Source organism: Nicotiana tabacum, chromosome 5, assembly GCF_000715075.1.
Source record: "Nicotiana tabacum cultivar K326 chromosome 5, ASM71507v2, whole genome shotgun sequence".
Taxonomy (NCBI): Eukaryota; Viridiplantae; Streptophyta; class Magnoliopsida; order Solanales; family Solanaceae; genus Nicotiana; species Nicotiana tabacum.
This window is the reverse complement of record NC_134084.1, coordinates 10,252,957-10,278,113: the sequence shown is the minus strand read 5'-3', so window position 1 is coordinate 10,278,113 and position 25,157 is coordinate 10,252,957. Positions and strand designations below refer to the sequence as shown.

The window sequence follows — 25,157 nt, the reverse complement described above, 5'->3', positions numbered from 1 at the left end:
AGATTGCACCCCTCAAAAAACTCTACTACGGCCTTACAGGCTGTGAGAGCTCAGAATATATCTGATACGATCATGGGTGCGAGGGTACTCTTGGCATTGGTAGTCAAAATATGGACAACACTAGCTACACGCAAATCAATGTTCCAGTCCTTCCTTGGAAACACTAAGAGGCCTCAAAATGCCACCATGAAGGCGAAGCATCTATGTATTTCCCACTTTGATCGATTTCCGTTACTGCAGAGTCCACTTTCTAGGTCCTCTAATGCTCTGAAATTCCCATACTGCTGGTATAGAAAGTGTAAAGTGGAAAATCCACCTACCAAATCTTCATTCTGGATCTACCTGCTTATTTTTATTAAGTCTAGAAACTTGTGGGGAGTAACGACCTTTGGAGCTATCAAGTATTTGTGTCTTAAGCCCTCTGTACTCCCAGCATAACCTGCCATTTTCTCCAAGGTAGGTGTGAGCTTAAAATCTGAGAAATGCAGAACATTGTGAGCAGGGTCGCAGAATGTTATTAATGCATCTATTACATCACTTCTAGATTTAATCTTCAATAATTCAGTGAGTGCCCTCAAGTATTGGTTGACCTTGTCTCGTCCCTGTTTTCCCTAATCCTCCCACCACATGTGAAGTGCCAATGGAATCTGAGTCATATCCTTCATCGGTAAATTCTGAACCATGCTCATGCTGCACATTTAGATTAGGGTGACTGGGTTAAAATATGTGAGCTTTTGTTTAAAAACTGATCAAAATGTTATTTTTGCAAAAATTCAAATTAAAGCAAATCATGACTACTTTTGCAAATACGGCCCTTCAGCACTTAAGAAGGGAAGCTTTTAGGGTTGTGTTTGCTAGGTGGCCAAAAATTGACAAAGGGACTGTTGGTGGCTATTCTTACAAAAAGGGCCTTCCAGCGTCCCAGCGGGACATTTCTGGCTATTTAGACAAAAACGGCATCACCTAACTTTATTTATGAGAAAAAATAATGACATTTCATATTTTGGTCATTTGCAAAAAGGAGCGGGGCTGGAACTGATGAGGGTTGCCTACGTATCTCACATCCGGTGAGAATCAAACCCGCATAGTTCGGTCAGTTTGTTGTAACAGGAAAACATGACTTAGTTTGAAATGACCTTTTCTTTTTTTTTTTCAAAATTTTGGAAGAGTTTCAGGATATTTTGAACACCAGGTTTTTTTTCAAAAAACGGGTAATTTTCTCTCTCTTACCTCAAATTGGTTTTTCCAGACTTTTCTTCCCTATTCTTGAAACCGGTCAACATACAAACCGAAGCAAATAAATGTACGAGTAGCACGTAAAAATGCATCAGGATGGTCTTTTGATTTTTGGGTACACCTGTCCTAGATGGACCCAACCCCTATGTTAAGTCCCCAAAGACAAATGCACGTGATGCAAACAAACGTTCCTACGAGGGATCCGATATGAGGCTATGTTATTTTACGTTTAAAACCTGGGTGTATTGTTCTAGACCTAGCTTACTCGAGTGGACAAATCGATCTGGGGGGGGGGCAACGTACTGGTAACCAAAAGGCTATCCGACTTTGTAACTGATCTATGCCTCGTTCTAAATTATGGTATGACTCTAACAGAAAAGAAGTCATGTCAGCGTGCACATCCCAGAAGATTTAGAAGACTCATCGAGAAGAAGGGTTTTACAACAGTTTATATACAGTTCAAACAATATCAAAGTGGTAAAAAAGGGCATTTAGCACATCAGGCTCAACATGTAATGAAAATCAGATAATAAATAAAAGCCAAGTATAACAATTATTCTAAGCTCGAATTCTTGAATCCTGAACCAGAAGCTCTGAGTTCTAATCCCCAGCAGAATCGCCAGAGTTGTCACACCTCTCTTTTTCCCAAGGGAGGTAGGGAGTTTTTTTAATTAAAGTGACATTATTCGAAATCGGATTATTTATTTTATTTTTCAGAGTCACCACTTGAAATAATTATCGCTGTACCAAGTCACCGGTTTATTTTAAATCCCAAATCGAGAAAATTGACTCTATTTTTGTTCCGCGAACACAGAAGACCGGGTAAGGAATTCTGTTAATCTGGGAAAAGGTGTTAGGTGCTTCCGAGTTTTGCGGTTTTAGCACGGTCGCTCAACTATTAATAATTGGCCTAATTATCTAATTTATCACATGTTTAGAACCTATTGTGCATTTTTAATTTTATACCACTTTTAAATATTTATGAAATTATTTCTGGAACAAGTTACGATTGTTGTACACTTGTTTGTTTTTGTACATGTTATAAATCGTGTCACGAAAACTGTACCCACGATCTACAACATATGTATTTCATTATTGTTTGAAGTTATGATCGGATTATATGAAATGCACACCCGAATGGGATTTACGTATCATGCCCATGCCATGGGAACTGTACCCATGGCCACGATAATTTATTGAATGTGGCTAAAGCAAACTACGATGTTCATGATTATTTTCCTAAATTTTTTATAAGCATGGGATGTCCAGAACGTATGAAATCTAAATCTGTTATGAAATTTGTTAAGTAAAATGAAATGATACACTAAGTCTCTTTTGTAATGCAACATAGATCAATGAAAGTAGTTGCGAGTTATTTTTGGATATTAACACATGATTAACGAGGTTATAGAAATAGATAACATTGAATCAAGGCATCAGCGATTATAGTTTTCAAGATCATTATACCAGCTACTTAAGTCACATCTCATGAACAAACGACATATACTAAACTAGAGCATCTCGAATTACTATGTACTAGCCCAAACATATTTAAACAAAATGGGCCCAATTTCCAAACTCTGAACAAAAGAATATTTGGGCTGCTATAAAGAAAAGAACTGAAACAACTATGAATTAAATTAGGTATGAATACATTTTTTATACTTCACCAGTAATAAATGGCCTGATTACATTTTTTACAAATAATTACAGTCCTTGAACTAAATTAAGAAATATAGTTTGCATAGGCCAGAATCAAATTGATTTTGAATCTGCGTGCGATCAACTAGAAATAACTTTGCAACGTTCTTGAAGTTGCCTATCATTTGCAAAAAGCTAACCAACCAGTGGCTAGATTCACAAATCTGAGCCTTGTTCCAAACACTCACAAACTCATGCATTACCAAATGCCAGCAATACCAAACAAAATGATTTCAAAAGGGGAGGACTTTACACTAAAAATGCTATCAAGCTTCTGAAACCTCAAACATTTAGGGAATCTCAGAACTTCATGTATACCTTTACAATCAAAAGCTAAAAAAAGAACTGATTAACGCTTGTTTCTTATTTCATTAAGGTTTGAGACATTCAACACATCTGATGCTTTAAATCAAACTTATACTCGCAATCAAACATGAAAGAAAAGAGCATTCAATATACATGAAGTGAACAAACAGCTAAAATCTCAAAGCAATTTGACATTCAAAAACCAACTACATTATTCGAAAAACTATCAGCACATACCTTACTAGCAACAAAGAAAGAGAAGAAGAAGATGAGTCTCTGAACAAACTGGAAGAAACAGCAGCAAGAATACAGCACCAGAGAGAAATAGACAATAGCCTTAAGACCTCAAACCCAGAAATCCAGAAAATCCCAGTAATAAACAAACAGGAAATCAAGATGAACCTTAAATCTTCATATTTGTATTAAAATGGAATCCCTGGCTATCTTTTTTAGGAAGAAGTCAGTATAAGAGCAGGAAATCAAGAGTGAATTTTTCTCTTTTTATGAGTGAATCTGTAGAGAATTAACATGTGTGTGAGAGTGGGAGTGAGGTTCCTTTTTATAGAGTATAAGCAAAATGCATAAGGATAAGAATAATGGGGAATATTCTATCCTAAAAATCAGAAATGTCAGCTGTAAAAAAGGATAGTACAATATCTTTTTCAACAGACCTGGCACAGCTGTCCTTTTTATCAATTTTCAGCATCTTTCAACACCAAAAAAAAGGGACAGTTGTCCAATACTAGAAACTTCTAATATTTTTACCTAAAGCTTATCCATTCTTACTTCCAAATTAACCCCTTTAAGTTCTTGTTATTAACCTTTTCAACTCAATCTGACCTAATTTCAGTTGTTTTATTACACTTTAGTCCCTTCGAGAATCTTCTAGAACCTTCTAGGAACTTCTAGACTTAGACTCCCTGATTTTGATTTTCAATTAATCCCCTAACATTTCTGTTATTACCCAAATCCCCATTTAAACCCTCTTTAAATCCTTTCATAAATCCCCTTTTTCTTACTTTGATTTTCAGACTTAAATTAGTTGATAATATGAATTAAAATCAATAAACTCAGAAATAAACTAATCACTTCAACTGATAAGTGAAACAGGCATGGACATAGTGATTTGAACAAAACCAAGCTTGTGAAATTAATCTATCAACTATATAAAAAAATAAAAAATAAGAGAAAATTAAAAACTGATGATTGCTAATTTTAAACTAACAAACACACAATTAGTTACTATTAGATCCTTTTTTCGAGTTAACATGCTGAGATCAAACAGTTCAATTAGAATCACAGAGTTATTAAGCTACTAAACAGTAACATAATCTTGCCAACTCTGAGTCGACAAGAATGAGAAGAGTTGTGACGCCTAAAACCCTCAACGCCTAACCATCAGTGGGTCTTTTTTCAAGAGATCCGGCTTGAAATTTCTGGCCGGATATTCTTGAAATGAAAAACTCGTGAAGGTTAGATGAATAGAGTGACTGAAACGGCCAATCAAAGGAGAAGAAAAGAATAAATGAGAAAAACTAGGGTTTCAGTTTCTTAGATTCGAATTTAGAGGAATTCGGTGGGGTTTTGGGGAAAATAGATGGTGGATTGATGATGAGGGTGAGCTGAGGATTATGGGTAGTTATTTGGTTGGGTTTGGGAGTGGTCCGCCGTCGTGAGGTGATTTTAATCTGCTAGCCATCTAATAAGACAACGACACGGATTGATATCGAATTAACGATTATTGGGTGGTTTATCGGCTAAATCAAATAGAAATTTTTTGAACAATCCTAGTCTTGTGAATGCCAAATGGCCAAACCTGATTAAGTGACTCGACTATAAGTTTTATCCCCTTTTTAGTTTACTAGGCTTGTTAACATTTGTTACCACATGATAGAATCTGTTAATTATTTATAGGTTGTACTGTACTTATTATAAGAATTTCTTTTGGTTACATAGCTATTCTATTTCATATCAAAAAAAGGGAAAGACTGAAAACTAGTCAAACTCACTAAAAACTTATATAAAATTGAAATCTCTACACCTACAAAACTTGACTGAAAACTTGAAGGCATTTTCAGATTTATTTTCTGATAATACTCCTGTAATTTCTGTTAATCTCATATAAAGTAGATATAAAAATTCTTAACGGGTTAACAGTTTATCCGATATGAAAATTGAGTAACCCGCCCCCAAACCGTTAAGCCGTTAATTATAAAATCTTAATCCATTCGCCAAACATTACTCCGATAACTTGATACCAATAAACCATCGATTCGATTTGATTAACAGTTACGATTCGATTTTGAACGGCCCTACTAGTGACTAGCTTTTCAAGTGTGGCTAAATTACAATTAATTTTAAAACTATGAGGAATTTTCAAATAACGTCTAATCATTTGACTGCATAAGCTGTCAGCCCGCTCGAGTTAGAGGGTGTTTGGCTAAGCTTATAAGCTGGTCAAATTAGTTTATAAGCACTTTTCGGCTTATCTACGCGTTTGGTAAAGTTAAAAGTGCTTATTAGCCAAGTGCTTATAAGTAAAAAAATAAGTCATAAGCTGGTCACTCCGGCTTTTGAATTTTTAGCTTATAAGCACTTTAAGTTTGACCAAGATTTTTACAATTTTATCCTTAAAATATTCTTTTTAAGAACAAAACTCTTACATTGATACTCATTGCCTCAAGTATTATTTCAACCCTCCCTCCCCCTCTTCTTCAAGTCTGCAATTCTCATTAACTATTTAAGATAAGCAAATTCTCTATTCTTTTTGCATATTTGTATCTATGTGATTATGTATTAATCTTTGAATTGTATGTAATAAATGAGGACATATCAAATTTTTGGTGTATTGCTTTCTAGATGACGAAGATAGTGTTTGTTTCTCTTCAAATATTTTGTCCTATTTAGGTTTATTTTTTATTGAGAAACTTTTGTTAATTTATTAATTATATACAACTTATGATTATATGCTTGTCATAAAATAAATTATATTTATCATAAAAATTATTTTATCTAAGTACAATTATATTTAAAATAAAATTAAAAATAGAATATTTTGTATTTGAATCGATTTGAAATCTAAAATTTTAAAGAAATTACGCCCTTATAAGCGTAAATAGTTCTAAGATTATCTAAGTCATTTTAACAGAAAAAAACTTATCAACACTTTTTTATCAAATACCGTAGCACCTATCAATTTTAATAATTGTATTCAAATACGTAACTATTTATTCATTAAATCAGTTTCTAAAGTGTTTTTTTTCTGGCCCCTAATTCTTATCAAATATTTCAAATCAACCAATCCAAACGGCTTCTTAGTCCCAACGGTTAGACGAACTGACCTAGGTTATCCTCAACTTTACCAACTGGCAAAGGTCCAAGGAAATGCAGAGGAGAATCATGGCGACAGGAGACCGACTCAGTGACTTGCCCGACCCGATTCTACTCCGGATACTGTCTACGTTGCTGGACAGTAAAGCAGTTGTGAGAACGAGCATATTATCTACACGATGGCAGTTTCTTTGGATGTCCGTTCCAGCACAACTCTATTTCGACCACCCCCATATCTCCAGGGAAAAAGAGATTCCTATTCATGATTTCTTAGCTTCGACCAATAGAGAGCTTTATTATTGGAGGTCTTGCCATAAAATCCTAACATTCAGGGGCTTTCTCTTTAGGTACGACAAGAGTTATGTTAAAGATGTTGATTTATGGGTACATTTTGCAATTAAAGTAGCTAATGTTGAAGATTTTACACTTGGCTTTCGCTGCAGTACTAACCCTAAATATGAGCTTCCTTAGTTCGTATATAAGAATACGTCGTTGAGGAGTTTGATTTTGATTAACTGTGAACTGAACCATTTTGGTACTGTTAACTGGAGTAGTCTCGTTTTCCTTTCAATTGCCACCCCGAATTTGACGGATAATATATTGGAGAAGATATTATCGGGTTGCCCTAACTTGGAGAGCTTGGAACTGGATGTGTTGGGCATTAGTCGTTTGGAAATCAGCTCTGTGAAGCTGGCATATTTGAGCATAAAAGATTACCAAAATGAGAATCCTGACATATTTTGAACTTTTCGGGTCATGCGATGAGATATGCTTGAGAGATGTGGCTTCACTCGTCAGTGCTGTACTATATTCAAATTTTGACCATATAGTAGATGAAGATCGCAACTCGGAGGAGGAATGTAGCTATTTGAAGGAACTTCTTCATAGTGTTGCGCATGTCGAGGATCTTGAATTGGGTCCCTGGGGCATTGAGGTTCATTCATACTCTTCACTATCTGAAATTCAGATTTTCTTTTTTCGTTTTGCGACTTTTTATTGAATTCATCTGCTTAGTAACATTAATGCCACTCCTTAGTATAATCTGATAACTATATTGGTAATTGAAGAATTACATTATCATGGCCAATTTGGTTGGACAGTGGCAGGTGACTGAAACTAGACCTCTGAGCAATAATTGGGAAGATGAACTGTGAAAATAATGAGTTTGTAATGGATAATAGGGATGTTCATGGTTCGGTTTGGTGCAATTTTGCTTAAAAGGAAATCATACCAATTAATTCTAAATGTTTAAACCAAATCAAACCGAACATAGCACAAATATATCAGTTTTGGTTTTGTCGGTTCCTTCTGGTTTATATATAATGTTTTTGAACATTAAAGTTAGAAAGAGTTTTGGGCGCCAAAACATTAAAATTTTCGGTGCCCGAGTTGAAGGAAAAAGAAGAATAGGATTAGTGATTCTAGTGAAATAAAAAACAGATAAAGAAGGGAATGGAAGAGAGGAAAAGGACTATAAACAAGTTGAAACAAATAAAAACATAAAACACCATGTTATTATAAATAGAAGAATCAAACTACTTTACTAGCAACAATTAAGACGCAATACCCATAGTTCTGCAAAAGTATAAAAGAACAAGAAACTTAGTTACAGGGTTCTCCTTGGGTTCACTACTTAAAGTCCGAGAACGCTGTCCCAATTGTCTTGTTAGTTTTGCATACCAACGGATGTTGGGTTTTCTTTTTAATCTAATCAAGAAACTAGAGATGAAAATCAATACTTTTATGTTGCTGTTACTTCTTTTATCTTGTATTTCCTTACTACTTTCTTCCTCTTTACACCCCGAATTATAAGAGTACAAGTGTTAAACCTCTTTAAATGTTCAGCGATAGAAAATTTCAAAGCTTGAAAAGCAGTATTAGTGCAAACAAAGAAATTCCCCAAGATTGTATGTACACACACACATACATAGTTTATACTAACTTTATACATACACTTGTGCTTGATATATATATATATATTGTTTTTGTTTTTATTTGTTTAAAACTAAACCAAACCAAATATTGTCGGGCTCTTATAATTTCGATTTTCTTTGAAAACCCCTAATTGACAGAATAATTTTTGGTTTGGTGCAATTTTTCGATTCTTTGAAAACCCTAATTGACAGAATAACCCATAAAACTGGATTGATTTACTTTCATCGTGCTCTTTAACTCATGTGAATGGGTCCTTCAAAGTGTTTAAAAGGTTCATCTTTAGATTTCCAAACCAACCTTGAACACTTTGATGTGGCAAAAACTAGTCGTATTGTCCAAGTTATTCTTATGAAACATTCCGGAATCAGTATGTCATTTATTAACAGTGTTGCATTTCCTTGTTTTGACATATTTGGTTTATAAGTGCCTTTCCATACTGGAGTTGAAAGGCTGGCAATCTCCACCATCAAGCCGGAAATATTTAAACTTGACACAGCCTTAGAACAATTGGACTTCCTTGGAATTTGCAGTTTTCTACAGTGTTCGCCGGATCTTCAGACATTGGTCATTGACTGGTGTAATAAAAAACGAAGAGTAAGTTTCCTGTAGACATTTATTTTTGTTACTTCATGTTATTAATTTCAAACAACTATTGGTGTAAGAAGAAGACGATATATATCAGCATATTTTTGATCTAGTACTTTAGGAAAAAAAAATCATAGAACTTATTGTTCCCTTTCATGTAAAACTTTTAGAGGAACCTTATTGTTCTCTCAGTTTGCTTTCTTCAAGAAAATAGTTCAACTTGAGTTGCTTTGACAGAAATTGATGTTGTCACTCTCAAAATTGATTGAATCATTGAATGAGTACGCCAGTTCTACATTTAACTTTTTTTGGTAGTTGTAGGACATAGATGTTTAACAAGAGATAGTACTCACCTTCATGTGAGGAGATAGAAGGATCGGCTCTTTTTTTTAATTTAAAAAAGTGATCAGCTACAATGAATCTTGTTTAACATTTTTTTTCCTGTCAGTAACATTTGCTAACAGCTTTACATGTTCCGTGAATCTAAAAATTTGTCACCTATTTTTATCCACAATCAACTCCTCAACTTTTTACTTCCATATAATAAGGAAAATAGCTAGGTAATATAGCGGATTCTTTCTTGTAGGACCTGCTGTCAAGGTACACAAATGAGGATGAACACATTAAGAGGTTCGAGACACATAATTATAACTTCTCTTTGCTACATTTGAAGACCATCAATATGATGGACCACTAAGTGGAAATAAGTCTGTACTACCATTGGTAAAATATTTGCTCAAGAATGCAACAATGCTAGAAAAGTTTGTTATTGCAGCCAAATTCGAAGGGAGTGATATTTCTCAAGATTATGTTAAAATGGAACAGGAGTTCCAAAGCTTTCCAAGAGCCTCTCCGCATGCTGAGTTGTCTTTTCTTATGGATAATTCTTGATCCCTATTATCTGTATTGATTGCAATATACTTAACACCTGTTACATTTATGTTTGAAACTGGTTTGTTGCTGATAGACAAGGCTAGGATTGTACTTGTTAGTATCCAAGGACTTGTTAGTAGCTCTTCATGTCTAAGTAACAATGTGTTTATTCTCTGATCATCTTGTAAGAAAGCTTGCTCTAATTGTTTTGTGATTTCTATTCATATTGCTATATCCCGATCATATTCTTATTCTATGAAAATTTAAGGCTGAAAATCATTTTGCCAAAATAGTACTTCAAGATTCTAGAAACTCTCCCACCACCCTTTCACACAACTAGGAGAATAGTTGTTCTGTCCCACTTTATTTCTTTTCTAAATAAAAAATTGGAGGGAGATGGCGAGGAGGTTGCTTCCTTCAGGAAGGCGTTAGCATGGATTACTCATGGCATTAGAGTTACTCAATAGCATTAGTGTATACTGGTCATCCAATATATTATAAGAGCTTCATAGTAGGACCCCTTAATATGAATTCTGGTGCAATTACCATTTACAGCAGAACCTCTATCAGAATCAAGAAGATCTTTAGGCCTGGATGTTGCACCTGTTATAGAGTAAATTCTGTTGCACATATCTCATGTTACAGATGTAATCAGTCCATCAAGTCCAAATCAAAGAATTTCAGCAACCTGCTTTTTGTTCAGGCCCTCCTCAGTGTCCCCGGGATCTGAGCACAGTCTCTGAGAATGCTGCAAAACATTCTACCACTGAGGGGAGAAGAGCCTCTACGGTCACTTTTCAATACTATTAATAGAGCTGAAAGAAAACTGGTAGACATTGAGAATAATGTTTTTCCAGAGTACGTTGGAGTTCCCAAGGAAAGGAAGGAGAAAAAGAAATCAAGATTCTGTTTATGTGTGAAGTAATGAGAATGCTTGTGTGTAATGCAAAAACTGCAGCAATTGTGTGCTAAGAGCAATGGGCTCAATGCCTGAGGGGTCAAATGTGTAAAATTCGTAGGTGAGCTAATTGATGAGTCAAAGAGGTTCAAATTTGGCAAGCATTGCTCTCAGTCCCTTGGAAATCAAGCAAATAATGCAAGCAGAGAAAGAATGTGCTGCTAATCAGCTCAAACCAGCGCGCAGCTGTTTGTTTATGGATTTCCCTTGAAGCCTGATGAGATGGCTGAACTTTTGGGGTGCCCTTTAACCCTCAGAAGTAGAAGCCTGGAAGTTATTGGTATGACAAGGAATCTGGACTTTGTGGAAAGATAACTTTTTGTTTATTGAAATTTAACTAATTATTCATTGTAACCCCTAACCGGAAGTAAGAAAGTTAATGCAGCTTTGGCTTCTTAATTTTACAGGAGGGAGAAAACCCCGACAAAATTGTGAGTTCAAACCTGAATTTTACTGGGAAACTTAGTCCTCAAGCAAGCAGTGGAACCACACTGCTTAATTGATGAGAATATTAATGGCTGAGAAATAACTAAATTGGAGCTCAACGTGCTGAAGGTATGTCGTTTGTACTACAAGTAAGTTTCTGTTCATATTTTTGGGCAATAACTTGTTCTAGAACCATTATTGTCCACTATTTAAATGCCAAGCTAATGGCACGGTTTATGTCTTTGCACTTGAAGTTTTCCTGTTTGTAGGTGGTGAAAGATATCTCTTCCTTTTTGGTCAATTTTGTCGCTTATTGTCATGTTGTTTCCTTTATGGATTTCTTTCACCAAATGTTGACTGCAACATTGATTTATTTTGACCTTATTGGCTATTACCGCTGCAGTCATTTGTTTCTGGTTTATCATTCAAAATTGTTGGGTAGTTCTAACTTTTGTCATGATTTCCCTTTGGGATGTCTTTTTGCTATAAACTATATAAAGATAGAGCAGTTCTTTTTTATTCTTGATGTTTGTAAAGAGTAAATTTTCAGTTTTGTGTGGTAATATGAAGTCGCAATCTTCAAGAAACTTATTTCATTGTTAATTTTCAGTTATTTACTTGTTTCACCTTTGACCAATTTCAAACACGTGACATCTTTATCATATGGAGTTTAAATGCTGCATGCCACTTACTAAAAAAATTACGGCAGGTCTACTAAGATCAGAGATGCTTACTAAAAATATTACGGCAGGTCTAGTAAGATCAGAGATATCCTCGTTGATACATTAATAAGGACCTTCATTATTTGTAATTATGTATATGGTTTCCATTTCCATTTATGATCCACAATGTCATGGTCAAAGGCGCAAATGGGTGCAATCTAATACTGACGAAGTTCAACTTTATAGGTGTGACCTGGAATCTATTCCTTGGTGTTAAGTGATATTTAAGTATCTTTTTAGTTTTAGCTGTTGAGAATTCTGCAGATGTACTCTAGTTTGACACACATTTCTGATGGGCAGTGTAATCTTTTTATTTTGCACGCATGCCAACTCCATGATGTTTAAAATTTATCTGCAAAATCTTGAGAAGTCATTAACTTCGATCATTCCAGTTTTGACTGGTGTAGTTAGTCTAAATGTCACAATTTAACAGGCATATGTTCTCCAAGGAAATAGAAGTAATGATATAGGCACAGAAATAGATGCAAAAGATGAGGTACTCTATTTTATTTGCATAGGTTTATGTGCTTAAATTATGCTAGTTATGGTGTGCTTTGCCTGCTACTGTGAAGAACATTTATGGATTTGGACAGTGAGAGACCTTAAAGGAAGCAAAGCAGTGAACACAGTTCCAGTATGTGTGTTGTGTGTAATACTGAAGGAAAGAAGGTGTTTTGTGAAGGAAAGAAGTTTGGTGTAAACTGAAAGATGTTAATGAAGCTATTGCTGTATATAGATTTTACCTTTGACCGGCCAGTTATATTAATAAACTAGTGAATCTATTATTCCATACCATCTAAATTTCTATAAATATTAAACCCAATGCAATACAACAAATAAAATATAAAAAATTTATAAGAAAATTAAATATACAAAAGTTTTTACGGTCGCATGTCTCTAAGACCTCCAATTGGTGATGCCGGAGGTGGTACTCTTCGACCAAATCGATAAGCCCTAAATAAATAATTTCTCAAGGTTGCTTGTTCTTTCTCAAATATTTAAATCTCATTTTTTAGATTTTAATGTGCAATATCTAGCACAAAATCTTCATAATCATATAATAGACATGTATATATGTATGTAATATGCATTTTTTATACTTCTAAAAAAAATATTCAACCTCACAAAATTGCTCGTTAAACTTGAGCAACTCATTGAATTTGAAGTCATCTTACCCGACTTCATACATCTTGCAACAGAGCTAATGCCTAGTGGTATCATTAATTTATTTTCAATATCATTCTCATAATCTTATTTTAATAATTTAATGTTGGCGCTTTCTGTTATCACATATATCGAAACCTAAACAAAATTAATTAATTTTCTTTTCAAGAATATCACTTATAAAATAGTAATTCCCAAAAGAAAAATGAGTCTAAGTTTAGTAGAAAGTTGAAACATAGCCAATGTAAAAGCTGAACTCTACATATTCTTAATGGAAATGAGAATTGAAGAAGCAATATGAATGGTTAGAGGATAAAGGAAGAAACTTGCAGGTAGAAAAGCCATTGTAACGGTAGGAATTCTTTATTCTTTATAAATACTCTTTCCGTTTCAATTTACAAATTGTAACGGTCCATAAATATAGAATATAAAAGGTTGAAACTACAACAACCATTCTATTTACATTTATGGATAATAAGCCAAAAATATTTTGGTACCTGAATTTTTTATATAACATTTACATCTATAAATAATCAACTTTTTTTTAAAGAAATGTGTTCTCTTTAGTTTTACTACATTTCACTATATCAGAAATTTACAAAACTTGAGAAACCTATTGCACTAGATAGAAAAAGCAAAGAACCACATGTAGATTACTCTTTCACGTCACTACATAATTACAACATATTTTTTGCTTCTCCCTTTCCATGGAGAAATTAAAAAGGAATTATCGAATTACTTGCCACAACTATAAAGTAAATTACCAAATTATTTTAAAGAAAAACAGTGACATACCTGATATTATTCTATCAATTTTTGGCTAACCATAGTCTCTTGTTCTCCATTTTTATTTTCACTCTTAAAGAGGGAAGTAAAACAAAGAAAGGCTGAAGCTACTACATCCAAATGGAAACGCAATTGAAGAAATCAAACATGAATATAAACACAAACTATAATTTCAGATGATATCAAGTAAAACAAATGAAGTTACAAAATAATATAGGAATAGAATTAGATTTCTGGGAGAGCAAAATACCTTTATTGCAACAGTCCCTGAGCATTGGAATTATTTTTGAGTTATGGAAAAAAAGCTAATGCACAGAAAGAAAATAGAAAGATTTAAAGGAAAGAAATAAGTAGTAATAATTATGAGATTTAAGTGAAGGGTAAAATGTAACGGAAGAAAGGTATAGAAACGTTATAGGAAAATAGACGAATAGTATATTAATGATGAAAAAGGTAAATAAAGCATACTTAATTGTTAGCAAATTTTAAATGCAAAAATAAGGAAAAGGGTGTAAAATCTAAGAAAAAAGATAAATGTAATCCTTGGCCAAAGAAATATGCCACGTCATCTTTCATTTTCCCAATTTTATTATATATATAGATCTTTCTGTACTTGTCATAGTGGAGCGGAGGATTCATTTTACAGTGGAAAGAAAAAAGGGAAGTGATATCAAATAAGTTCAATCCTAGCTTTTTTCACCATTTCCTTAATCTTGGTTTTTTTCCTGATTATGATGATGGTATTTTACCTGACCTTCTAGAGTAGAATGTTCCAGCGCTGTGTATATAAATAGGTTCTTTCTTACTTCTGACGAAAAGCCTTTTCTTCAACTTTTCAATAAAAATGAGTTTTAACTGCTTCCTAGTTACTCCTCTTTCTAGGGATCTAATGGTCGTAGACCACCTTCTTGCGACTATAGGGGGAGAGGGGGACACTGTTTGATCAAGTAAAGTGAAGATTTTTGGATGATGTTGTGTCTTACTATTTTCTATTTTTGACGCAGGATTCATTTACTAGCCATCATTTTTGCTTTACATTTTTCTTCTGCATTTTATGTTCATTTTTCCCTATGATCTCCGTGGTGAATCTAATATTCTCTTCTTTTGTCTTTTTATCATCTTGAGTCGAGGGTCTTTCGGAAACAGCCTCTCTACCCCTTCGGGGTAGGGGTAAGATCTGCATACACACTACCCTCCCCAGATCCCATTTGTGAGATTATACTGGGTTGTTGTTGTTGTTGTTGTTGTTGTTGTTGTTGTTGTATTCGGAGTAGGGGTGTACATGGACCGGGTTGGTTCGGTTTTTATCAAAACCAAACCAAACCCATTATATCGGTTTGGATTGGTTCGGTTTTGTCGGAGTTTTCGGGTTTTCGGTTTTTTTTGTTACATGTATATTAATCTTACTTCATTAAAATTATAGATAAAGTTTTGATAAGTGAATATATGTTTAGTAAATATGGAAAAAATTGACAAACATATGATCTATTAAAATATTTTAATGGGAGAATTTTTTTAGTAACACATGATAGTTATTTTCTTAGTCATATAACTAAAAAATTTCGTTAATTTACGCTTTCAAGGTTAACACCTAAGAGGATCCCAAATATTTCTATATTTTTTAAAGAAAAATTACTATAAAGTCTTAAAAGTATAAATAAAATTTATATATTTATATGTCGGTTTGGTCCGGATTTTTTTACTCAATATCAAATCAAGTCAAACCAAACCTAGTCGGGTTTTTTAATCGGTTTGGTGCGGTTTTCCGGTTCGGTTTGAACACCCCTAATTCGGAGGTTGTAAAGGATCCGTACTTCTATATTCCTTTTGTATGATCTGTAGTAAGTGGCTTTTAGTAACATGAGCAGGATACCTTGTATGGTTTTATTCCTTTGCTGTAATTTTCCCTTTTAAAGTATGGTTTTATTCTTTTGTTGTAATTTTCCCTTTTTAACTCTCAGGAATGTGTTCTCAGTATTATCATGTATGTCAAAAAGAGAATTACAATATTAGCTGAGTTGAAAATGAGGAAACGAAAAATCCAACTCGGTTATTCACTTGGACAACAACAAATAACCAATAATAATTACACCTATGATACAAAATCAAATAACAATAATAATTACGTTTAAATCACAAATAAGTTAAGGTCGGCTATATATATCCTCAATGATCATTGCTTATCCATTAGAATTTATCGCAAGCATTATATAAAATAAAAATAAAATATCCATTTGAATTTATTGCAACCTAGCATTATTATATAAAATAAAAAGAGAAAATGCATAAAGACCCCATTCAACTTGTCATGAAAAATCATTTATATACCTAAACATTACGGGTGTCCTAACACGCCACTATTGTTAAAACAATTGTATTTATTTGCTCCCTCCTAAGTCTTGGTCAGCCGCGCGTCTTAGACAACGCAATTGAGCGCGTCTTTGCTTTATTTTAATCGTTAAAAACACCCAAAAAAAAGAAGAAAAAATTAAATTTTTAACTTCAATATAACCCCCAACCGATAGTAGAATCCATTCTTCCCCAATATTTTACCAAATCCAATTGAAGAACCCTAATTTCTTCTTCATCTAAATTTTGCCGAATTGCATCACATTACTCTTTGAAGTTTTGATCTTTGAAAGCAAAGGTTAATCTTTCTCCTCCAACGTAATAATGTTTCAAAGATAATTCAACTTTAATGTTTGAGATTGATTCTTCAAAGAACTTCGGCTTCGAACGGGTCTTTCTCCAACTCGTCAGAAACTCTAAATAACAATAAAATCGAAGAATTTTGCAACCGGTCACTCGATTTTGTTCGGGCAAATCGATTTTAGCGAGGTAAGAAGAATTTTTAATGGTTGGGCATTAGGGTTCTTCAATTAGAGAATTTTTAACTTATGGGTGAACAAGGCTCGTTTAGAGACTATTATTTTTATTTACTAGACATTTTGAATTGAGAAAAAATCAAAGTTTGACAAGAATCAGCATAAAAAAGAGCCGGGTTTTCATGAAATATTTCTATAGAGAAAAGAGATCACTTAGACCTCCTCTGTTCTTTGGAAGAACAGAGGAGGTCTAAGTGATCTGTATATTCCATCACGCCCATAACCAGAATTTTCCATTGGATTGAACACTGTTTTTCTCTTGGTTTTTATGTAATGCTTTTTTCTGAATTTTCAGCGGGGAATGAATTACAACAACAACAACAACAACAATGACCCAGTATAATCCCACAAGTGGGGTCTGGGGAGGGTAATATGTACGCAGATCTTACCTCTACCCCGAAGGGTAGAGAGACTGTTTCCAGGAGACCCTCGGCTCAAAAAAACAATAGGAGATGATATATTAGTACCATAAAAATGCGTAATAAAAATAACAACAATATATTGGTATTTGGAATTCTTGAATTGAGGAGAAAAGATAGGAAGATGACAATGAAATATATAATGTGCTATGAATATTAGATAGGGGAAAGACAGTTTGTTGAGTGTCATCCATGTTATTACGTGGCTTACTAATAAAGCGCGTGTTTCCCACTCAAATTAATATAGCTGGGCCAGAGCTTAGGAGGGAGTAAATAAATACAAATATTTTAACAATAGTGAAGTGTTAGGACACCCGTAAAATTCAAATGTATAAATAATTTTTCAGGACAAATTAAATGGGGTCTTTATACATTTTCTCAAATAAAAATGATATAAGAAGTAACACAAGTAATCTGTAGCTCTACTTGCATAACAATCTCCAATAGGGCTAAAAAAGTTCCTAAAACACGTATAACAAGTAAAATATATTCCCAGCTAATTAATATACCCTACACAAAAAGAATGTTTGTTAAAGTAAACTTAAAATATTTTAAGCGGAACATAAATAATTAAATTAAATTTAAAACACGAAGAGAAATTCCTATATATTAAACATTATAGCTTTTTACCAAGTACGAATTGAATAGCTTATACGTTCAAAATGCAAGAACATTAGCAATTGTACATCTTATTAAGTAATTTGTGTTCCTTCCTGCTCAAGGAGTTTGAAAGATACATATTTCGAAGAACGTGTGCTCCTTTTTTAATTAAAGGTGTGAATTTCTTAAATTTCATAAAATTAAAATCTATACAAACTTTGACTTTTTCGATGTAATTATAGGGCGAAGTGCAGCAATAGCCACTTTTAAGTTCGTTATTTAAAATATATTCATAATTTTATAATGTAATTAAAGATTAACCAATTCCCCAAAACTTCAAGACTAAGTATCCTGCATTTTTGAGTTGTTAATTTGAAATTCATGACTAAGTGTCCTGAATTTCTAAACTATTAATTTAAAATCTAGGACATAAGATTCGAACTTCAGGACACAATTTTCGAATTTTAGGATACGATGTCCTGAAGTTTAAATTTTGAGGTTTAAACTCTAAGACGTCGTATTATGAAGTTTAAGCAAAATTAGATAATCTTTAAATATACAGTAAATTGTGAATATTTTTTTAAACAACAAGCTTAAAAATGAGTACTTCCTGTCATTTCCACGTAATTATATGTCTTTAAGTATGCGCACACAAGGTAAAAATTACACGGGGCGCCTTATTTGGTCGCCCCCATTTAACTTATACCCATTTTTTTAAAAAACTTTTAACTTGTACCCACTTTTTAAACAACTTGAACTCCCCTCCTTTTCCTCAAAGTTTTATCTTTTCTTTTTCCAGAAGTAAGGTTCATCCCTATCTGCTTCTTCTTATTTCTCAGGTGAGTCATATAAATTTTCACGCCAACCTATACATCTGAAACAACCAATTTGCTTTCTTCTCAGCTCTTGCTCGACACACAAATTTGTTTTGCTGAAAAGATGGCACAAAATAGGGGTCAAGTAATTGCTCTTCTTTCTTCTCAGCTCTTGCTCAACACACGGAGATTTTCCCGAAATTAAATTCTTAAAGGAGTTCAAATTTTGGGAATTAAATAGAATTTGGGTTATTGGTACCATGAATACAAATAAATGGGTCAATGTGTTTCTACGTCTGCATGTCACCATAACAGAAGTGTAATTTCATCATAAAGGCATGCAAAAGATCATCACCATAACGTTGTTGCTGTATCATTTAAGAGCAAAAAAACTGCCACAACTACAAAGATTATTGATAGAAAGAAGGTGGTGTGGCAAATGAAATTATAAACAAACAAAAACTTCAGCTCTAGAACTAAAGTTCCCCCCTTACAAAGACAAAAACTTCAGCTCTAGAGCTGAAGTTCGCCAGTTACAAAAACAAAAACTTTAGCTCTCCACCTGAAGTTCGCCAGTTACAAAACAAAAACTTCAGCTCTAGAGCTAAACTTCAGGCCCGGCTACTAGAATACTGAAGTTTTGCGTGATTGCCTTTGCTACTTCAGCTCCGTATGCTGAAGTTATGCGAAAAAGCAGGTACACTTGCAATTTCTTTTACAAAGCGGACATAAGTTAAAACGTGACACAAAACACGGGTATAGGTGCAAATGCCCCACACAAGTATATGAGGAAAATTAGGGCCCAAAGGAAAAGATAATGGGCCTCGTTTTTTTCGGCTAGACTAAAATTATTGAGCCCAATAACAAATTCTAAGCCCAATTTCTTACTCCACTGACCCAAACCCGAAATTGCCCTCCAGAACTATAAATATAAATACAAAATCAGTGACATTCTTCTTCAATACTCATTGCTCTTCAAACTCCATGGAAATGCAGAGGAAAATCATGGCGAGAGGAGATCGAGACCGACTCAGTGATTTGCCCGACGCTATTCTACTATACATCCTCTCTATGTTGCCGGAGGGAAAAGAAGTTGTGAGAACCAGCGTATTATCTCAGCGATGGCGGTTTCTTTGGAAGTCCGTTGCAGTGTCAGTCAATTTCGGCGTCCTCGATTACCCCTATGATGAAAGAACCAAAAAGAAAATTCTTGCTTTCGTAGCTTCAATCAATAGAGAGCTTCATTATTGGAGGTGCTGCGAGAAAATCAAAGCATTTAGGGTGTTTCCCGTTAAATACAAAGAGTATCTTGTTAAAGATGTGGATTTTTGGGTACATTTTGCAACTAAGGTTGCTAATGTTGAAGAGTTTACACTTAAATTTTGCATTATCAATTTTCCAGATTACGTGTATAAGTTTCCTCAGTTTGCGTATAAGAATACGTCGTTAAGGAATTTGGTTTTGGGCAACTGCGGGTTAAACCCTTCTGGTAGTGTGAACTGGAGCAGTCTCGTTTCTCTTTCAATTGGGCACCTGAAATTGACGGACAGTGTAATGGAAAAAATAATATCAGGTTGCCCTAAATTGGAGAGCTTGGAACTGGATAATGTTTTGGGCATTCGTTGTTTGGTAATCAGCTCGGTGAAGCTGAGAAAGTTGATCATATTAAATGATGAAATTAATGAATATACCCAGTGGCACGATGAAAATATCCCTTCACTCGAGATATTTGCCCCGTATGTTCAAAATTTGGTACTTTCGGGGTTCTTATACGACGAGATAAGCTTGCAGCAGAGCAATGTGGCTTCACTTGTCACTGCAGTCCTTAATTTAAATGTTGATTTTGTTGAATTTGAAGATGAAGAAGAGAAATTGGAGAAGGAGTGTAGATATTTGAAGGAATTTCTTCTTAGCGTTTCCCATGTCGAGAATGTTGAATTGGGTCCCTGGTGCATCAAGGTTTATTCATACTCTGGATTATTCAAAATTCAGATTTTCTTTTTGCTATTAATTCATCAGTTTAGTAACATTAATAACTATGCCACTACCAAGGATAATCTGATAACTAAATTTTTAATTACTGAAGAATAAAAATCTCGTTGCCAATCTTGCTGGACAATGGCTATTGAACAAAATCTTTTATGATGAACTATGAGAATAAAGAGTTTGGAATGCACAGAAAACATTTAAAATTTGGATTGATTTACAGTGATCATACTCTTCAAGTCATGTGAATGGATTTCTCCAAGTGTTTAAAAATCAAACTAGATTTCCAAACCAACCTTGAACACTTTGATGTGCTTGTGGCAAAACACTGTCGTATAATCCAAGCTGTTTTTATGAATTATTCAACATTTCGCATGTCATTTATTAGATGTGTTGCATTTCCTTGTTTTGACATATTGTGGTTTATCTATTTGGTTTATTAGTGGCTTTCCATACTGGAGCTGAAAGGGTGGCAATCTCCACCTTCAAGCTGGAAATACTTAAAACTTATCGCAGCCTTGGAACACTTGCCTGGAATTTACAGCATTCTACAGAGTTCATCGGAGCTTGAGACATTGGTCATTGACTGGGCCAATTACGAAACGATAGTAAGTTTCAGTTAGACCTTTATTCTTGTTACTTCATTTTTATCAAACAACAATTAGTGGGAGAAGAAGGCGATATATATCAGTATATTTCTTATCTTTAGTACTTTAGGTGAAAAATCACTCGTTTTAAAAAATAAAATAAAAATTGAACCACCTTAGTGGTATATTTGAAGATTTCCCCCCTTTGCCTTATCGTCCTTTGTCTCCTTCTTGTTTCTTTCTTCCACCTATTTCTTCTTCTTCTTCTTCTTCTTCTTCTTCTTCCTTTCCACACTTTCTTGAGCCGAGGGTGTATCGGAAACAACCTCTCTATCTCTCCAGGTAGGGGTAAGGTGTAGGGGTAAGGTCTGCATATACATTACCCTCCCCAGACCCTACATGTGGGATCTGGGTATGTTGTTGTTGTTGTAGTGGTATATTTGAAGATTGAGGATTCTCCAATCTGTGACAAAAGTATAGGATATAACCTCTGATGTGTAAGCAAAAAGAGTCTTTCTTTATAGAAGGATTTACAATATGAAACATAACTAGCTTCAGTGTTTGATGAGCTTTACAACAATAGCTTCTTACATGTGGAGAGAGTTGTTCCCCTGTACACTGCTTCCCAAAGAGCTAAAAAGGTAAAAGTGAGGACTATTCTCAAGTGACATGGGAGCTTACAGAAGATTTTAGGGGGGAGTTCATCTTGTTGCATTATTGGAGGTAAGCTTTGGGCTTTCTTATGAATTCAGGAGGAAAGGGGCTGCCACTTATCAACCCTTAAGTGCCCCCTAGCTTCTCTTGATGTTTAGTTAAAGCTGAAAATTTTCTTCTATGGGTCCAATAGATGACTGTATCCAGCTAAAGAATCAGCCACACCTTGGCTTCTCTGTAACAGTGTGTCCCTTGAAGATTTCAACCTTTTGCCTTACTGTGAGCTGTGGAGAATATTAGTATATATTTTCATTGGGTTGGAATTAATGGGAATTTAGAAATTATTTTTAGTACAGCTCTGTTCGCATCATTTTCCTGTGTCTTTAAGCTCAAGACTTTCAGTTTGTTCTCCCTCCTTTGAAGAAAACAAGAATTATTTGCATTTTTGTGTTGCTATGTGTTTGAATTTGTAGCTGAAACTGTTATGAATAGACAGAACCATTTATCCAACTTCTTTGTCAAACATACAGTTGCAACTCCTCTCTGTGTTGTGGGACAGTAAAGCATTATTTGCATTGTTTATATTGATCTGTTATCATCATTTTTCTCTAGCTTCTCTTGGTAGTGAGTGAAAGCTGAAAAACTTCTTATCTGCGTCCAATAGGTGGCTCTATCCCACTAAAAAATCAGCCACACCTTGTCTTCTTTACCTTGAATCAACTCTTTAATCTCTTCAATAGTAGATTCATAGTGCCAAGAAGGTTTTGCGACTTCCTTGACAGCATTTAAAATAAGTAAAGAATTGGCTTCCACCCAAATGTTTCTAATACCATGTTCAAGACACCATCTGGGTCTATAAGGAAGTGCAAATGCTTCAGTGATTTTGTTTGTCTGCAGCCGCCATATGTGTTTAGTTTTACCCATCGGGGTGAGTATTTCTCAATGTGGTCAAAGAAATTTCTCCGGGGAATGCGTAGTTCAAATTCTGAATCTTCATTTGAAAGTAGGAATGCTACTTTGCAAGGATTTCAGGATCTGCTTTTAAGTCTTAAAAGTTGATCATTTCTCTTTGCTAAATCTGCTCTCAATTTATTTTCCTTAAGGAAATAGTTCAGCTTGAGTAGCTTTGACAGAAACTTCATCAAATTATTATCAGTTCTCTGAGTTGTCCAGTTCTACAGTCAACTTTGTTGTAGTTGTAGGTACAGATGTTTAACAAGGGGTAGTAGTAGTCGCCTTCATGCGAGGAGATGAAGGATCAGCTTCAATGAAGCTTTCTGACATTCTATTTGTTGTTTGCATGTACCACTTTGTAACATTTGCTAAGCACTTGACATGTTCCTTGACTCTAAAAATTAATCTCCTTTTTAATTTTATCCACAATTAACTCCTTGACTTTCTACTCCATCTTAGGAGAATAACTGGTTAATATAGCGGATTTTTCCTGCAGGACCGGCTGCTAAGTTACACAAATGAGGTTCAACAGAGCAGGAGTGTTGAGACACATAATGTTAACTGCTCACTGCTACACCTAAAGACCATCAAGATCATTAACTTTCATGGACCACTAAGTGGAAATAATCTTGTACTTCGATTGGTCAAATATTTGCTCAAGAATGCAACAGTGCTAGAAAAATTGGTCATTGTTGCCAAATTCGAAGGGAGTGATGCGCCTCAGGATTATGTTAAAGTGGAACAGGAGTTCCTAAGCTTTCCAAGATCATCTTTGCATGCTTCAGTTGTCTTTTCTTATGGATGATCTTTGTACCCTCTTGTTTGTATTGATTGCAACGTACTTAACAGCTGTTTTTTCATTTTGAAACTGTTTTGGTGCTAATAGACATGGTTGGGATTTTACTTGTCAGTATCCAAGGAGTTGTTAACAGTTCTTCATGTCTAAGCAACAGTGTGTTTATTCTCTGATCATCATGTAAGAAATCTTGCTCTAAATGTTATGTGAACTTCTATTCATATTGCAGAATCATGATCATGTTCTTACACTCCGAAAATTTAAGGTTGAAAGTATTATTTCAAGATTCATTACGTGACCAATGGTTTGTTTTTATAGCCTATGTTATTAACACAAACATAAGAAAAGGGCAGAATTTTGGATTTCTTTTTTTTTAAAATGAACTGCAATAGACTTGTTTATATAGTCCATGACTAGTATTTCGAGGTATGAGTTGAATGCAGTGAATTCCAGCCACATGAAGATCCTGCATTGGCAATAACCTATAGAATTAAGACAATACTAAGTGCTAACTGTTGATTACAACTTGTGTCGGCTATGATGATGAGAAATCCATTAAGAGAAAGCTTGAATTTGCCAAGGATATGGGTATTGAGCATATCTTCTTATGAGAACCTATATGAAGATAAGGAAAAAAAATTACCATCAATTGTGATGCTGACATGAGATGGTTTACTTGGCAAATTGTGCATTTGTCTGTCACATTCAGCTAATCTTGGCTAAATGGTACTTCTCTCGTTAAAATGGAACTTTTTACATATTCTCATCAGCTCTTCTGCAACAAATCATTCTTATCTTTTATTTCACCTTGCAAATGTGCTCGTGACACTCACTCTGTGGTATAGAATGACGGTCAGTACGAGGAAGAAGGACAAAACAATACATGGGGTGACATATGGAAAAGGTATTAAAAGAAGTTGATTTAGGTAGAACTTTTGACTTTGTTAGTCGGGCTAGTCGTTTATTAAATATCCAATTTTGTTTGTTATAAAGGCGTCAACGCGGTTTATGTGCTGCCCGTTGAGCATACCTCATGGTCAACCCATGGACAGAGGGATGGACCGAGCAATTGTACCACTGTTACAAATCATTTAGAGCAAAAAAAAAAAAAAAAAAAAGTTCAGAAGTTACTTTTACTTGGACTTGAAAGTTCAGGAAAAAGCACTATTTTCAAACAGGTATTGCCTTTATCGATCTGTCTAAGTTGTCTTTTGCATACAGCTTGCTAGAAGAAATGTTTGTTCTTCATTTACTTTTTTGTAGCTGAAGTCAAGCTTCTACGTATGACATCCCTTAGAAATTTTCCTGACAATTTCTGCCATGTTTCTGCATATGTATAAATGTTCGAAAATGTCAGTATAAAGCTTGCTCATTTGTCTGCTCTTTTTCATTTGTTTAAGGAAATAGAAACTGCTTGATTGTTGCATTTCATTTGCTGC

The 25,157-nt window shown here is 34.4% G+C and overlaps 1 protein-coding gene and 1 pseudogene across 1 annotated transcript; both read left to right on the top strand.

Moving 5' to 3' along the window:
• Positions 1 to 6,542: 6,542 nt before the first annotated feature.
• Positions 6,543 to 10,184, top strand: LOC107771946 (F-box/LRR-repeat protein At3g03360-like; annotated as a pseudogene).
• Positions 10,185 to 19,713: 9,529 nt separating this feature from the next.
• Positions 19,714 to 23,946, top strand: LOC107771945 (F-box protein At5g03100-like). The gene is made up of 3 exons (XM_075253330.1): positions 19,714 to 20,700; positions 21,171 to 21,335; positions 23,419 to 23,946. Exons 1-3 carry the CDS (start codon positions 19,726 to 19,728, stop codon positions 23,725 to 23,727), a joined length of 1,449 nt encoding a protein of 482 aa, XP_075109431.1. The 5' UTR covers positions 19,714 to 19,725; the 3' UTR covers positions 23,728 to 23,946.
• Positions 23,947 to 25,157: the final 1,211 nt, after the last annotated feature.

Coding starts and splice junctions, on each gene's coding strand:
- LOC107771945 (XM_075253330.1), top strand. CDS start 19,726: ATGGAAATGCAGAGGAAAATCATGGCGAGAGGAGATCGAGACCGACTC. Junction 20,701..21,170: donor TGGGTCCCTGGTGCATCAAG/GTTTATTCATAC, acceptor TTGGTTTATTAG/TGGCTTTCCATACTGGAGCT. Junction 21,336..23,418: donor GGGCCAATTACGAAACGATA/GTAAGTTTCAGT, acceptor TTTTTCCTGCAG/GACCGGCTGCTAAGTTACAC.